Source organism: Onychostruthus taczanowskii, unplaced genomic scaffold, assembly GCF_017590055.1.
Source record: "Onychostruthus taczanowskii isolate IOZ18803 unplaced genomic scaffold, ASM1759005v1 scaffold75, whole genome shotgun sequence".
NCBI classification, from domain to species: Eukaryota; Metazoa; Chordata; class Aves; order Passeriformes; family Passeridae; genus Onychostruthus; species Onychostruthus taczanowskii.
Window position 1 is genome coordinate 1096147 of NW_024505339.1, and position 16578 is coordinate 1112724.

Below are 16578 nucleotides of genomic sequence, written 5' to 3' on the forward strand. Positions count from 1 at the left end.
TGCTAAGGGTGTAAGTGTTGAACCCAGAGATTCACAGTAAGCCATGCCCTGTTTCTCTTAACTGACCTTTGAAAATCCCACCCTACCAGCTATGTGACCTTTGCTCACTGTTTGTCTTACCCTGTTCTAAAGGGTCTTGCATCAAGACTTCCCATTACTGCTGGCCAAATTGGTTCAGCAAAGTAAGTTAGATTTTGTTAATCCTCTTGCTGCTGGACTGTCCTCAAGAGAAGCAGAACAGAAAGTCCTGTGTGGATGCCCCAGACGCCATGGGGCAGCTGTGTCTGTCTGCTCCCGTTTTAGGCAAGTCTGTGCTGATTGTTGAGGTTTGGTTCCTAATGTAGGTAATTACTTTAACCACCAAGACCTTGGTGATTACTTGCTCTTCTAGGTTGAAGAGCACCTTTCTGTTTTCCCACAAGTGGTTAGTTCTAGAAACAGCCACCTTGGGGAGAATTCACACCTTGAAGGACTGGCCACTTTGATCCTCCGTGTTTCCAAAGGAATCCCAGTGACTCAAGAAGCAAGAAGGAAAATAAGGCTGGTTTTAGCATGACTTATCCTAAGGAGATGGGGTGGGGCACAGTCTCTGGCTGAACAGAGCACGGCTGTCTGCTGGCATCAGCATTTGGGTAGTTTCTGTTGGTCTTTGGTCCAACTGGGCAAGTCTGGAAGACTCTGTCAACACTGTCTCCTGCCTGCACTTGCTATCCCACCCCATCACCAGAGCTGCTGCTCCCTGCAATGCCACTGGGAAGCTTTCCCTGCCGCACTCAGCATTCCCTGCCACGGAGCACTCCACTGGGATGGCGAGCTCTGTTCAGCTGCCAGGCACTGGTGTAACCTCTGTCATAGACTCCACCACGTGTTGTGGTCAAGATTTCCCAGCTGGTGGTGGACAGGAGAGCTCTGAGATCAGAGGGGGCTTCCTCTAAGCTGGGAGGTGCTGCTCTGACCTCAAGACCAGGTTGTGAACAACTAAAGGAGCATATTGGGAAAAGCAGCCTGCTCCTGAGAGATCTCACAAATTAGTTAATTTCTTAGCTTTTTAAGGATGACTTTTTCAACTGGGTTCTCTGAGCCAGGACCTCTGTGAGGACCACCAAGAGGCATCTACACAAGCTGTGGCTCGGGAGTTTGAGGAATTTGGGTTCTGTTTGTGGAGGATGTCAAACACCAGACTTCAGCCACTGGGTTGCAAGGAATTCAGGAGCCAAGTCCTGTTGCAGCAGGCAGGGATCTGTCCACAGCACAGTGCAAGGCTGAGCTGGGATGGCTCCTTCTCCCCCTGTTTGCTCTCTGCTGGCCCTGCTCAAAGTTCAAGCAGCAGTTGAACAACATGGTAAACACTGAGACCAGACAGAGTCTTGGGGTTGGATTGGGCCATCCAAAGTTAAGGTTTAGTGTACAGAATTAAGACACTTCCTTTCTAGGGATGTCCTAGTTTCTCTGGTTGTGATCCTGTGACTAAAATAGCTGCAAACAGCTTGGAACGGAGTCCAAAAAGTGTTGCAAGTAAAGGCTGCTTGCTGCAAGTGTTGATAAGCAAAACTTTCAGTGCTGGGCTCCCTTCCCCAGGCTCCTCATTAACCAGCAGTCTGTCTGCAAGACTTCCTGGAGTCCCTTCAGTTCTCACTTCCTTGTGGCTTCTGGAGGAGCAGCTCACCTCAGTGCAGCCTTCCAGGAGCTTCAGCATTGGTTTGACATTCACAGTTTAAGTAGTATTTGATTTGGGGGATTTTGGGCTGAACACCAGTCCTCCTAGAGCTCTTTTGCCACTGGGGTGCAAGTGAACGTGGCGGGAGCAACGAGGCATGATGACTTTCACCTTTCCTGGGCAATCTGAACCAGTGAAGGATACAGCTTAGTCATAGGGATATCTTTTCCTGCCAGGTGTAAAGCAGTACGATTGCTTCTGCACTGGGGAAGTTGCCAGAAGAATTCAAAGGGCCAGCAGGAAACCACGTATGAATTAGGTCCTGGTTGTCTGTCCAGCTGCCTGGAAGCTGGTGGAAAGAGACTCGTTGGAGGTGTTGTAGCACACAGTAGTTTAAAGGAAAGCTCTGGTTCTTGGGGCAAAGCCCTCTGAAGGTGAATGTTCAACACCCATCTGTCTCACTGGTGGTCCACAAAGCTCACTGGGCTGAGGACCAGTCAGAAGGCTGTAGCTTGTTCAAAGTCAGCCTTGGTGGGACAGAGCAGGGCCTGCAACCAGGTGTGCAGAGTGCACCAGGAATGTGCCAGCTGTTGAGGAGGGCACTGTGTGGGAGTAAAGCACTTCTTACCCAGCTGAGGAGCGTGGGACATCCGTACCCGTCCAGACTGCATCACCGCTTCTGCGCCTGTCACTCAGCATGAAAAAGTGGCCTGTAAAGGTCATAATGTGTGTTTTGCTGACTGCACTGCTGATCTCTTCCCCTTCTTTTCTTCAGGCTGTAAGACTGGAAAGTACCTACCAGAACCGTACTAGATACATGGTGGTGGTGTCCACCAATGGCAGACAAGACACGGAGGAGAGCATCGTCCTAGGAATGGATTTCTCTTCCAATGACAGGTATTCAGAGTGTCCAGGAGGGGAAGTCCTTGTGCTCACCCCCACACAAGTTAACTGGAGAAGTCACTGTCTGGAGTCCTGTGTTTTCTGGGGATAAGCTGCTTCAGCTTTTCTAGCCTAACATTTTTCTTGAGATCCAGAATTGCCTTTTTTTATTTCTTGAGAGGAGGTGCTAAATGTGAAGGCAACAGTGCAGGTCAGCATTTCCCCCATTCCTCCAAGCATCAGGCTTCTGTGAGGATGTTCAGTGTCTCTGAATGGTAAGGTCCCCAAGCCCTGCACCTGCTCACCAGAGACAGGGACAATCTTCGTGCAAAGAAAGAAAAAGCTGAAATTTGGGCAGCTGGATCTCAGCATTCAGGAAAATAGGTAATAGGAAAGGGTCTGTCAGGCAGTCCCTTGCCAAGGTCATGGCACAAAGGCCTGATGGCAGTGTCAGGGTTGGTGATGGCAGGTCTTGCACACCATGTGCTGTCCCCAGGCAGCAGTGTGTCATCAAGGTTTAGTGCTTCTGCTTCATTCATTTAAATTCCTGCTGACCTTTCCACAAGGCTGCAGAATGTGCCTGGGAAGCAGCTTTTACTGCAGGAGAGACTGTAAGTCAGGTGACAGCAACCTAGCACCTTCAGGGGAAGAAGCTTCACATTTAGAAGAGCACAGTGGGCACTTTGGAGAGGGCATGGAGGCACTATTAGAAGACAATCAGCTGGATATTCTCACATGGCTCTCTTAAAAAGAGTTTTAAGTAAATCTTGGCCTCTATTAGAAGACAATCAGCTGGATATTCAGTTTTGGAAGGTTTCATACTCATGCTTACTCATAGCACAGCTGCTACAGGAATGAGTCTTGCTTTTGATACTAGTTGGAATAAATTACTTCCAGGTAGTTAGTAGGATCACTAGAAAATATTTTTGAACTATTTGGCTAAGAAATTGCCTTCCAAATATTGCCTGCTAGTCACAGCAGCCACCCTGCTTGGTTTGGATGCTGAGCTTGGGTGATGCCTGCTAAAATGGGGGACCAGCTTGATGCTGCCCCTGGCTCCTGTCTCTGCACATGTGTGCACAGCTGTGACTCAGAGATGCTCTTGCCTTGGGGCAAGAATAACTTGTCCTTGCACAGGTTGCTGTGAGCTTGGAACTTGGCTGTGATGTACCAGGGCAGCCACCTTTGATAACTGAGAGCTCACTGGTATTCAGTCTCTAATAACATAGCAGGGTCATTTTAGCTTTCTGCTGGAGTTCCTGGGGTTCTGGATGGTCACTGTGATCTGCCCTCCCCGAGCCCACTCGGTATTTATAACTCCATGTAGACTTGTTGCTATGGTCTCTGATAAGCGCTCGCTGAACAGTATCACTAAAAATACCCCGGCCACCTTGGGAAGCCTTTTAAAAACACTTCTTTCCATGAGCTCATCTCATGTTGTCAACAGAAATAGCTGCGTGCCGCAGTGTCTCCTGGTGCTGGGCACCAGGCATGTGCATTTCCAGGGCTCCCTGTCTGACCCTCCAAAGCCTGGTCTCTCCCTCTTCCCACTCTTCTCTTAAGCTGGAGTCTGGCAGGTGTGCTGGAACTGGTGGAAATCTGGGAGCAGCATGCAAAACATGAGAGCAGGAGGCAGTTGAATTCAGTTCTTCAAGACGCTGCTTTGATTATGGAGCAGTTTTGCAGCTTTATGAGATTCAGCTCTTAATTTAACAACATGGAGGAGGTTGTGTTGGGTTCCCCTGCCCCTGCCTTTTTTCCATCGCTTGGTTTCTGCTTTTAACTTGGCTTTTTGCTCAGCGTTACAGAAATCTTGGGGGACTGTGAGGGCAAAGAGAGCAAAGCATCTGAGAGAGGAGAGGGATTGCCAGGAGGTGTCTGTATGGGATGGCTGTTGTGATCATTCTTGAGGGCGAAGAAGGGTCAGGAGTCAGCCACAGGTGATAGGCTGAGATTGCCAACTTGCCATGCTGCCAGTCATCCTGCTATTGCACTGCTCTGCTCCCAGTCCCCAGCAGCTGTGGCTGAGGGACAAACAAGAAAATAAAGCTGTGGATTGCAAAATCAGAGCTAGAACCAAACCTCTTGAGCCTGAGAGGGATTAATCTGTAAAGAAAGCCTTGAGCTGAGTGAAGACTGTGAGCCCCCTCTGACCTTCTGGACAAAGTTCAGTGTTTTTGGATCCTGTTTGCTCTTCCTTGGGTGTGTTAACCCTTCAAGCTTGCTTGAAAGTAGAGTGCTGTGCCCTGAATCTGGTTAGTGATCCTTGCCAGGCCCCTGTAGAACAACACTGGCCCTGTTTGTCTCTGAAGCAACAATGGGATTTTTCTTTTTCTTTTTCCTAATGAATACAAAAATACGCAACTATTGCCATGAAATTAGAATAATAACATGGTGCTGTAGTAGATAGACTGACTTTCTCTTTCTCACTGCAGTAGCACTTGTACGATGGGCTTGGTGCTGCCGCTCTGGAGTGACACCTTGATCCACCTGGATGGGGATGGGTGAGTGCCTTTTGTGTGTTCTGTATTAATGCAACTTAGAACAAGGTGTGTGGGGAAGGATTCCAGTGCTTGCAGAGCTCTCACAGGTCCAGCAGCCCTCCTCTGTTGACCTGTATCGGGTTAGTAGGCTCAAAGGCCCTCAGTCACAGTGGTTGTGGCAGGGAACACCAGTAATTGACTTATCTGTGAATAAACATGCACTGAGACAGTGGCTTATGTGTGTGTTTAAGCTGGAGTAAAGGAGCTTTTACTGGAGAGTGGGTGTGTAGTGAAAGCTCCTTAAAGGGATCCTATTATGTGTTCCTCCATCATGCTTGCAGCAGGCAGCACTCAGCCCAATATAAAGCAAGAATGATGTTTCTCTGCCAAATAGACACCTGACTTGCAGACTCCTGTTTGTGCCAGTTGCTCAGGCTGTCCAGTGCAGTGCATGGAATGACTTTTCTTTCCTTGGTAGCTGCCCCAGGATCTCTTTAGGTGGACTCTTGCTCCCAGCTGTGGCACTGAATTTGTGTTGCCAAGGTAAACAGCACAGCCCAGCACTGTCCCACTGTCTTAGTTTCGTTCCCAAACAGCAGCTGCTTAAAGAAGTTATCTTAGAGCTTTTAGTGTGCTATTTTGATCTGTTTGCTAGCTGAACTCAGCAGTGTATGCATAGGCTAGACCTTTGCTGTTCTAATGTGCTGAGACTATCAGTTATTAACTAAAAAGTGACTTTTGGGAGACATTTTTACTTTGCCTTTTTTCTTTTCACCAGAGGGTTCAGCGTATCAACAGATAACAGAGTGCACATATTCAAGCCCGTGTCTGTACAGGCAATGTGGTAAGTACTTACTACAAGCTGTCCCACTCATCCTTTTTCCAGATGTTTTGGCTGCTAAACTCTTAAAAACCAGGTGCTGCTTTACGTTACTGTGATCTTGAGACCTACTTGAGCAGCTAGAAGTTTCCTTCAGAGGCAGGGAAGGAAGTTTGGTACCAAAGGAAAAATGAGATGTAGGTGCTGGTGTACAGCAGCTTTGTCTCAGCTGAGGGCAGGAAGGAATAGGGTAATTTTCCTTGCAAAGGGTTGCTGCTTTGAGCCCAAAGTCACATTGCTTTGAGTATATATTTGAAATGTTTTGAGATATGTTCATTGTGATAGAGGAAAGAGAAGCTGCTTGCATTTTTCTTTCCTTTTAGGGTGGTTCATGTAGTGATCATGAAAGTATTTCTGGCTCGAGCTTCTTTGCATTGCAAAAATACATCGCCTGTCAGCGATGCTGCTGTCACCCCAGTGATTTTGACCTGGATCCTTCTGATCCCAGTCAAAGATTTAAAATAAGCTAAAAATAGGAGAGGGGGATTTGTTTCCCAGCAGCAGCTGAAGAAACTTCTGACATCCCTCGTGCAGTGAGAGAGGGCAGACACCTAAACATCTCAGTGCAGTCCTGAGCCCTTGGTTGTGCATGTCTGATTCCTGGGTGTCCCTGCCCTGCACACAGGACAGCTGATGGCACAGTAGGAGCTGTCAGCACCCTGTCTTGGATACAAACTCTGTGCATCTTATTTAGGGCTTGGGTATTTGTAGTAGATTTTGGAACCAGTGACACGGGTGCCTCTGCCCTCTGAATGGTGGGCACCTTCACTGCTATCCAGGCTTGTTCTGGCATGCTCCAATTAAGACATGCAAGCTCTGGCAGCGTGTGGGAATCCACAGCCTTGCAGGACAGCTTGGTGCACGGTGCCAGGGGCTTGTATCAACTGATGGGACATGAGCAGCATCCTGGATTTGGCTGCTGCTTAGTGCTTGATACCAGCCTGAGGAAAAAATGATAAACCTACAAGTATTGTTCCCTCGCTAGGTCTGCTCTGCAGAGTTTGCATAAGGCTTGTGAAGTGGCACGGAGCAACAATTATTATCCAGGGAGCCTCTTCCTCACGTGGGTCAGTTACTATGAGAGCCACATCAACTCTGACCAGTCGTCAGTCAACGAGTGGAATGCCATGCAGGATGTGCAGTCCCACCGGCCCGACTCGCCCGCCCTCTTCACAGATGTGTAAGTTGGGCTGGCTCTGCTGAGCCAGTGTTTGACTGTCCCCAAATGAGGAGAGAGTTTCCACAAGAGATTGCTTTTAATTAAGTATTAATAAGGAGAGGCTTCCTGTTCCGTGTAATAAGTGGACTCCTGGTTAGGTAAACACCAGCAATGGAAGTTTAGCCCTCCTGGGGCTCCCTTGCATCTCCTCCAGCCTCTGTTTTCAGTTTAGTTGTTTACCTTGGGCTTTGCTTGCAGACCTTTGCTTCTGCAAGTCCCATGTTACTGGTGAGGTGTGGTGTACCTCAGCCTTGTCACTGCTGGTTTTGAACTCTTGTTCCAGGCCTGGAAGGAACAGGTTTCTCTGGACTTTGCTCTTACACTGGCACGTGTCTGAGCACATGTTTAGGCTAACATGGTCTTTTTATCCTTACCCAGTTCCTTTTGCTGTAAAGTGAAGTGTTTATGTATGGACTTCAGGTGAATGGGTAGACAGTTCAGAAAGGCAAAATTTACTGGCTGTATCAACATTCAAGGTTTACCACCCCGGTTGTTAGTAACTGCTGATGGTACTGATACCATGTAACCTGAAAGGTAGTCTGTGACCAGATGTGGTGCCAAGTGTGAGGGTTTTCACCTGCCCATTTTATAATCACTTCAGTGGCCCCAGCTGCTTTCCCAGAGCAATAGTGCCTTTGGTTGATTTATGCTTCCAGATATTTCCTGTTGCTGGAGTCTAGTGAGTGAATAATGATGCTGAGCAGTTGTTCAGCTGTGAACAAGCCTTCACACTTGATTGTTTTTTAATGTACCAGGCGGGTGGCTGAAAAGTTTTGGCAGGCTGACAGATTATTATTTTATTGTAGCTTTTCATATATAAATTTTATCTAACCCACCACCCTTTCCCTGGTGGCACCTTGAAATTGAATGATTTCCTTGGGACACTTAAACAGCATTCTCTTAATGGAATCCTGAAATAATGCATGAGGTTAAAAGGACCAGGAACTTCCATGATTTTTATTAGTGAGCCACCAGTTGAACACTTGTAACATCCATGCCCTCCCCAGCCTGGCAGCCTTCCAGAGAAAGGGAAAGGTGGTGGGGCATGTCACTGCTGGGTCCCTTGGTAAAGATGCTGGGTGGGCCAGCTCCATGCTGCTGCTCTGCTGCAGCTTCCCCTGGTGTTACTCAGGCTATTTTTGCAGCTGGTGATAAGGCCCCTGGCAGCAGAGGCGGGAGGAATGCAGAGGCTTAGCTGCCCTCGTCTCTCCATGTAAGGAGTTTTGGAGCTGTTACCTTTCCAAGAAAGGTAGGGAGAGGCTTAGATATTGCTCCAGAGGGTATAATGCAGCCTTCCCAATTTAAATTTTACCAAATACCAGGGGCTCTCTGGATGTCTACAATGGATTAGGAGCATTCAGTTGGTGGCTTTCATATACAACTGTGAATCTAAACTGGGCTTTACTGTCACCTGAATTCCCTCCAGAGGACATGCCTGGGGGAAGTAGTGTGAGAGTCTGAGACTCTACAGAGTATACAGTCTATAACTATTTTAAAAGTGTCATGAATCCAGTTTGTTTTCTCTCCCAGTGACTCTCTTGCTTTCTTCTGACAGCCCAACTGAGCGGGAACGCACGGAACGGCTGATTAAGACCAAATTAAGGGAGATCATGATGCAGAAAGATTTGGAGAACATCACCTCAAAAGAGGTGAGTGGTGAGGGTGCAGCACTGGAAATGCTGTTGAGCAATCTAAAGAGCTCTGTGCTTCATGCTATGAAGAAAGGCCAGAACAAAACCTTCACATGACTTCCTTGTGTCCCTCGTACCCACGCAGATACGCACGGAGCTGGAGATGCAGATGGTGTGTAACCTGCGGGAGTTCAAGGAATTCATTGACAATGAAATGATAGTGATCCTCGGGCAGATGGACAGCCCCACACAGATATTTGATCATGTCTTTTTGGTGAGTCTTAACAATGAATACAAAAGTAAACACTCCTAACACTTTTCACTATGAGCTGGTTGACACAGGGGCCTCTGGAGGAAGTTGAAGGAATTCTGAAGGAAAGGTTGGTTGATCCTGGGATCAAATACTCTTAAGCAAGACAGTAGTGAACAAGAGCAGCTTGGCTTTTTGGTTGTACTGAACTTTGTCACGTAGCACCAAGCTGTAGACCCTGTACCTAATGGATGGAAGGGACAAGGTGTTAATTCTAACAGTTTCTCAGGACTGTTTCCATTGGTGTAAGACCAGTTTTGTGGCTTTAACTGTCCAGGGTACCCACATGCCAAGCTCTTGTGTTTGGGGAAGACATAACATAGCAAAGAGGGAGGGGAGCTGTGTGACACCCAGATGGAGTGATGCTCTTTTAACATGGAAAGCTCTTAAGTTTGTGTGATCCAGGAGGAACAGAGTAATGTAACAAAGAATCCTGGAGATAAGTCACTTAAGGAAACATAAACATTTTGCTGTTTAATGTTTTGCTTGCTTAGTTGCTGCTGGGGCCTGTCTTAATTACTGCAGCTCCTTCTGGTGAGTCAGCGCTCCGCTGGATTTCCCAGCCCTGGAGCCATGGACACAGGTTTGGTTGGGCTGTCTAGCCTGTGAGGTTGGCTCAACTTTAAACAAAGCCATTCCTCTTGGACCAGCTGGTCCTTCCAAATGGAGAGGGCCTCTCCCAGTCTCCGGCTCAGAAGGGATGGTCTGTGTTAATGTGAGCACTCCCAGGATATCATGTTGGGGTAGAGCCAAGAAACTTGGAAGTACCTACAATTTAATGGATTTTTTTTGCAGATTATGTGTTATAAGGAGAGAGAGGGACCTGTTACAGGCTTATGGTGTTGGCCAAAAGCTGTTACAGGCAGCTGGATGCACTGCAGGGCTTGGAGTCTTGTCTCTGAGTTAATTTAATGGGGAGAAGACTTTCAAACAAGGCTTACAGGCAGCACCAAGAAGAGCTGTGGTTAATTTGTGGAATAAAAGTGTTTGCAGAGCAGCTGCTGTGGTGAGGAGCTGTGCTGCTGGGGCTGGGCACCAGCTTCACCCAGGAGCCTGTGTGCTGCAAGGCAGGGTTGTGTGGTGAGAGCTCAGAAGGGCAAGGAGCTGTTTCCTGCCATGTGGAGGCAAGAGCCCTGTGGGATCCCATTTGAGGAGTGCTAAAAGAACTAAGCAGGAAATAAGAGGACTGATAATGTTGGTAATTGTGGATCAAAGGACAGGAGAAAAGGCTTTCACCCCTGCAGCATTGTTCTCCCTACCTGTGGAAACTGATGGTTCCCAGGCCTGAATTAAATTGTTCTTCCTTGACTGAGACAACATTAAACTGAGTCTGGGCCTTGGTAAATATAATCAATCATCTTCATCTGGATCATCTTTCCATTTGGGAGCCATTTTAGGGCAGGGAAGCAGAGAGCTTGTGCACCTTAAATTTTGAAGGAAGCCTTTGAGTGGTTTTGTTCCCAGTCAGGTTTGTGTTTGAGCAGGAAGCAAGCAGCTTGGAGGCCCTGTGTGTGCTGCAGAGGAGAGGGTTACCTAGCCAGGGTTAAATGTCTTAATTTCTCTGCTCACACAGGCTTTGAACATGGGGAGAAGAGGTATAACCCAAGTGAGCTTAGGTGTTGCTGCCTTTGATGTTCGAGATGGGTGTTTCGTGTATAAACAGCACCTGGATGGTTCTTAAATGCAGGCAGTTTCTCCTCTGGGGGACAGAACTGGCAGCAGCCTCCAGGGAAAGGGTGGAGTGGTCCTGTCTTGCTGAGGTTGATTTGTCAGCGGTTTGCAGGAAGTGCCAACACACAGAGCTGGGCTCTTGTTGGCAGAGTTGCTTCTTGTTTCAGAAGGGATGTGATTAATGGGGTGAGAGAAGGTGCTGAGCATCAGTCCTGGTTACCACTTGTGTACCCCTGTGCTCAGAGGACCCCCAGCTCTCCAACCCTTGGCTGGTCAGCTTCCTCCTCTGGTTCACTGGTGACTATCCCTCCCTCCATCAGGTGCCTGGCCTTGCCTTCCTTTTGCCTGATGTGTCCCTTTGCATGTTTTCCCTGCAGGGCTCAGAATGGAATGCCTCCAATTTGGAAGATTTGCAGAACAGAGGGTGAGTAGCTTCAGGCCATCAGCTTAAAAGCAAGAGCCTGGCCACAATTTCCTATGCAACAAACTCTATTCCATAGCTGCTGTGTAACCTGAGTCTTATTTAAGGGATTGCAAATCCAAACAAGCTCTTGCTTTCTCCAAACTCCTTGTCCCACACAGAGGCACCTTAATGTAAAAGGATCTTACCCTGACCTTGACTAATGTCCCCAAGGCAAACAAAGGAAGGCAGCAAGCTCATAGCTATAAGTAGTAAAAAGCTGCAATTACTGAACTGGATGCTGCATAGTTGGCTCCATGCCCTCGGCCCCAGCCCATAGTTCTGGACTGATTACAGAGGCACTTCAGACCTCCAGGCTGTGCAGGAAGGAAAATGTGGAGAAGAGCATTTGTTCCTCTGAGTGGGGCCCAGTAGGAAGTAAAGTCCTGTAGGAACCCCACCAATGGGTTCCTCTGTTTCCTGCCCTTTCTACTTTTCAAGTTTAGATTGTCCTTTCTCTAGACCAGGTGGTTGTAAGCACCAAGATTGTGCAATAAAATAATTATTCATGGGTATGGCTTATTTGTGCCAAACCAGTGGAAAAAACTAATCCTGCTGGTGAACTGATAGTGTAATTCTGTACCTCAGAAATTCAGCCTGGCAAAATTGACTCTTCTTGGTGAGCTCAGGGTCTGCTGTGATTTCCTCGAGTCCAACAGGTCCTACTTGACTGCCAGTGATCTCATACCTGCTTGGGAAAAGGGATGTCACCTTCTTGCAGTTCCCTTGTTCTGCCTGATATCCCAGCATGAGTGCATTTCATAAGCATCTTACGAGTAACCCTCAGGGCTAAAAATACTGAGTGCTGTGTACATAAATACCACACGCTTTCTCTAGCAGTTTCCTTTCCAGAAAATTTAGGGATAAGAAATAAATCCTCCCCAGTGGCTCATTGTCTGTTACATCTCTCTGTAGTTGTTTCATGTGTTTGTTTAGCTCTGGTGTTATTGGGAGGCTTAGTCTTCCTGTGGTTTTGGTGCAGCAGGAGGAGAGATTCACAAAGGGGCTTGGAGAAGGTGTGCAAACACTAATTGCAGGAGCCCCTGTAGCACAAGTGTTGCTGACATGTAGAGCAGAGGTGGTGGGCAGTGTGACCTGACATTGTGCAGAGGAAGTTTCTATCCGTGGGTCTCTGTCATCAGGCTCTAAAGTGCCCAGCAAAACCTATTGTCTGTGTTAGCTGCTGCTTCCTTGCATTAATTCCTGGTTTCCCTGGAATTTTGTTCAAGAGTGCATTTCCAAATGCCCTTGGCAAAGCAAGGCAAGGCTGCAGTGTAGCAGTGGGACATCTCTCTGAACTGGCTGTGTTTCTCCTGCTGTTCCCATGCAGGGTACGGTACATTTTGAATGTGACTCGAGAAATAGATAATTTCTTCCCTGGGCTCTTCGAATATCACAATATCAGGGTTTATGATGAAGAAGCTACAGATCTTCTGGCTTACTGGAATGATACCTACAAATTCATCTCCAAGGCAAAGTAAGTCTTTTCAGAAAACACAACACACCCATTTAGAAGATATATACTAAGCATTTTGTTTTCCTGCTGATTTTCTTAACTGATTTTCCTCCTTGCCTACCTAGCATCACAGCATTTTCATTTTGTGGTTTGCAGTAGAAGAGCATCTCTGTGCTAGAGGCTGCTCTGAACTGCTGTGTATCTTTCTGGGATGTGTTTCTAAATTGTGACACCACGTTTGTGGTACAGGTTCTCTTTTCACTTGGAATATGGCTTGATGCCAGTGGGCAATTTGGGCTGAGTTCAAGGGTGCCACACTAAGTCTTCAGAGGTTTTCCTGTATCTCTGTGTTTTTCCACTTTGCAATAACAGCTTCAGAATAACTGTTGTAACAAAATCTCTTAGGAGTATTAATAAGACCTTATTCTTCAGTTTCTTTGTGTGTCTTGCTCCAGTTTGTAAATTGGATTATCAGATCACATCCCAGACTCCAGCTGTGGCCACAGTGTTGAAAATATGTTTGGTAATTCTCTGGCAAAGAAGTTGCTGTTTTCTTAAGCTTGTCAGATGTTTTCTGTTTAGCAATCCTCTTTTGTTCTTTCTCCCTCTTCAGGAAAAATGGTTCTAAGTGCCTGGTGCACTGCAAGATGGGGGTGAGCCGCTCAGCATCCACGGTGATTGCCTATGCCATGAAGGAATACGGCTGGAACCTGGACAGGGCGTACGACTACGTGAAGGAGCGGCGCACCGTCACCAAGCCCAACCCCAGCTTCATGCGGCAGCTGGAGGAGTACCAAGGGATCCTGCTGGCCAGGTGAGTGGAAGGACTGATGCTGGTTATCCATGTTGAGGTGTCACACTTCAGTGGTTGACTCCATTCTTTTAGTCAGAGCTTGTATGGCTGTGTTGTGCAAGCTCGGGTTCTTAGGAAAGGTAGCGCTCTGCGTTCAGGGTTAGCTCAGCCTGGGAAAATGGGTGTAAGCAGGAGCTGTCAGGAAGCTGTTGGACTTCTAGGATGTTTGGTTTTTGGAAAGTAGCATCCCATGAAGTGTTATCTGGGTGCAGCATTCAGAGCTATGCAGGCTCCAGCAGAGATAAATGATGTCCCTGTTTCTTGTAACATCACTTGGCAGGGAGCTCGCTTTGTCTCCTCACAGTTCCCTGTTGAACATGCCCCTCCTCAGCAGCTGGTCTGGTTTTATTTAGATCCCTTTGGTAAGTGTTGGTGTGAGGGGAGGGGACAGGATGTTCTGTGCATTGCAACAGTGGTGTTTATTCCTGCCTGGAGTCCTGAGGCTGCTCTGGAGCTGGGCCTGGGTATGGGCAAGTGTGTTGTAATCCCAAGCCAATCACCTGACTAGCAAAAAGACATAAATACTGCATGTTTTCTAGGCTGTGTTAAGCAATATCTTCACGTAACCAGCAGGAAGGAGGTAGTGATACTCTGTTTTGCCAGGTTATGGTATTTTGTTTGGGATCCTGGTGTGCTTTGCCTGGGAGCAGATCTGCAGCAAACAGAGTTACCCAATCTGAGCCTCCTGCCACAGGAGGTGATCTTAGCAGGTTTGGACCAAAGTAAATAGTACATTTCAAAGCTTTTTGGTGCAATTGGGAGATGACTGCTTTTTGTAAAATCATTTAGTTTGGAAAACAGCTTTAAGGTAGAGTCCAGCCATTGGACTGTAAATAATATGTAAATATGTATGCTATTATTTACAGCAGCTGTAAATAATATGTATTTTATATGCTATTATTTACAGCAGCTCTGTCATTTGTGTACTGTCTTTAGGGCACACTTCTTACCTGTGTCCTCTGCTTGATTCTGTCCCTTCATGTCAGTTCTGTCTACTTGCAAAGACCTCCATTCCCTTTCATTGTAATAACTTTTTCTTCCTCCTTTGCTCTCCACCTGTTCCCATCAGCCTGACTGTGTTTGTTGCTGGGCCAGGCCTGGATTCCCAATTTTTACACCAAACCCTTGGTCTGATCTCCCCTGTTGCTGGAGTGTGCTTCCTCTTTCCCTCTCTGCACAAGTAAACAACCTCAGGGCTCCTCCCACCTTATTCCCTGACCAGGTGCACCCACAGGATCTTCATCCACCAGCTCTTGCCATCCTTCCTCTCCCCTGCTCCCCAAACCCTGCCTGCTACAGTGACCCTCTTTCTTTCTAAAAAGCAGCCAAGTAGTATCAAGTCTCAAGACAGATCATGTGGAATAGACAATTTAAAAAAATAGTGCCCTGCTGGACTGAAACCCTTTGAGACAGACACCACACCTGCCTTCAGTGCCTCATGTGACACCAAACATGCTGCTGGCACCAGTTAGTAAAGGTCAGTGTCAGTGCTTAACTCTGGGCCAGAGATGCCCTGACCAGTGTAGTGTACATTGAGTAGACTGGGAAAATATGTCTCATTGGTGTAGATTGGAGAAAAAGTAGTTTTTTAGGTGTGAAAATCACACAAACAGGTTGGTGAGCACCTGTGAGGAGCTCTGGTGTGGGAGCAGCTGGTATCTCATATCTTCCAGCCCTGAGCCCAGCAGTTGGTTTGAGTAATCTGCCAGTCTGGTAGCTGGTGACATGCCTGCAAAGCCACCCTGTACAAACATTTTGGTTAAGGATTATTTTTCCCTGTCTTTTAGTAATTTATTTTTTGGAGGTATATCTTTCCTGGTGTCACCATTTACAGCCTGTGGCCTCCCTTCCACTGGAGCCCTACCCTGCTCTGCAAGTCCCTGTACAATGGCACAAACAGGATTACTTGTGAGGCTTTAAAAAATGCAAGAGCAGTGTGTTACATCTGTGTAGGATGAAAAAGCCTGCAGTAAATGAAGCTTCACTGAAGCAAGGAATGGCCCCTCCATGCTGCAGAGACTGTCCCTCTTTATCCACTTCCTCTCTCAGCTTCAAACTGCTTTTTTTCCCCTTTTTTTTTTGGTGTTATTTAGCTTTGCCCTCTTGCTGCATTGTTTATTGCTGCAGTATTCCAGGACAGGTAAAAAAAACAAAAACAAAAAACCCCCCAACAGATTGACACTCATGTGACTGCTCCAGTTTCAGGGGGAAGGTATGTGAGGGCAGCCATGTGCTCACACTATCCAGTTACGGTTTTGTGCTGGGGTTATAGCAACTGGGATATGTTTTCCAGCTGTAAAATGAAAACCCCCTGCCTGCTTTTAGTCACAACAACAAGTGTGTTTTGCTCTTTGGGACTGTCATACTTCCTGGGGTTAGTTAAACTGTCCCCTCCCTCTGTTGATAAACACAGCAAGGCTGAGCCAGGCCTGTTTCTGTTATTAGTTATAGATAAGTCACAGGAAACCAGTGTTTGGGATCTCCTGTGCCTTGTGCAGCTTGTGAAGCAACAGCATTTTTATACCCAAGCCTGGAGAGCTGGTGGGAGGTGTGGGGGGCCCCTGGTCCAAAGGTGGTGTGGGTACAAGCACCAGGAATGTTTCCCAGGAAGGTCAAGAGGTGGCTGTGGGCTCTGGGAAGGGAAGTGGGCTCCTGTTCTCTGACCTGCACCTCATGCAGCTTGTCAGACTGGGGAAGTGTCAGATTGGAAGATAGCACAGTGGTGCTTGACATCTGGTTTGGTCCTCAGATCCGTGCCAGTTGCTCACACTGGAGGGTAATTTTTACTTTCAAAATCAAATGTGCAGCAGAGAGCTGGATCTGAGCATTGAAGTGCCCTCAGAAAACACCAGCAGCTCCCCAGGCTGTATGAGCAGAGATGTCAGATTCCATTCAGAGCCTAAGCAAGAACCTGCCTCAGGGAGAACCCTGTTTCTCCTGCCAGTGTGAAACTGCTCCAGAACCCACTGGAGATGGAGCACGTGCACCCCAGGACAGTGCCTTTGGCTCTGATCTTGACCCTCCTCTCCTGTGACAGGACCTGATTCTGCTCCGTGTCACACGGGAAGGTTGTCAC

The 16578-nt window shown here is 47.4% G+C and overlaps 1 protein-coding gene across 4 annotated transcripts in view; it reads left to right on the forward strand.

The window, feature by feature from the left end:
* Positions 1-16578, forward strand: part of LOC121345784 (protein phosphatase Slingshot homolog 2-like) — a 99249-nt gene that overhangs the window by 66252 nt on the left and 16419 nt on the right. For all 4 annotated transcript variants that reach the window (XM_041423000.1, XM_041422999.1, XM_041423002.1 and 1 more), the window contains 9 exons: positions 2433-2554; positions 4975-5043; positions 5801-5866; positions 6888-7082; positions 8677-8770; positions 8898-9026; positions 11111-11157; positions 12524-12670; positions 13263-13463. In XM_041423000.1, coding sequence (XP_041278934.1) covers positions 2433-2554; positions 4975-5043; positions 5801-5866; positions 6888-7082; positions 8677-8770; positions 8898-9026; positions 11111-11157; positions 12524-12670; positions 13263-13463 — 1070 coding nt within the window. The remainder of the gene's footprint in view (positions 1-2432; positions 2555-4974; positions 5044-5800; positions 5867-6887; positions 7083-8676; positions 8771-8897; positions 9027-11110; positions 11158-12523; positions 12671-13262; positions 13464-16578) is intronic.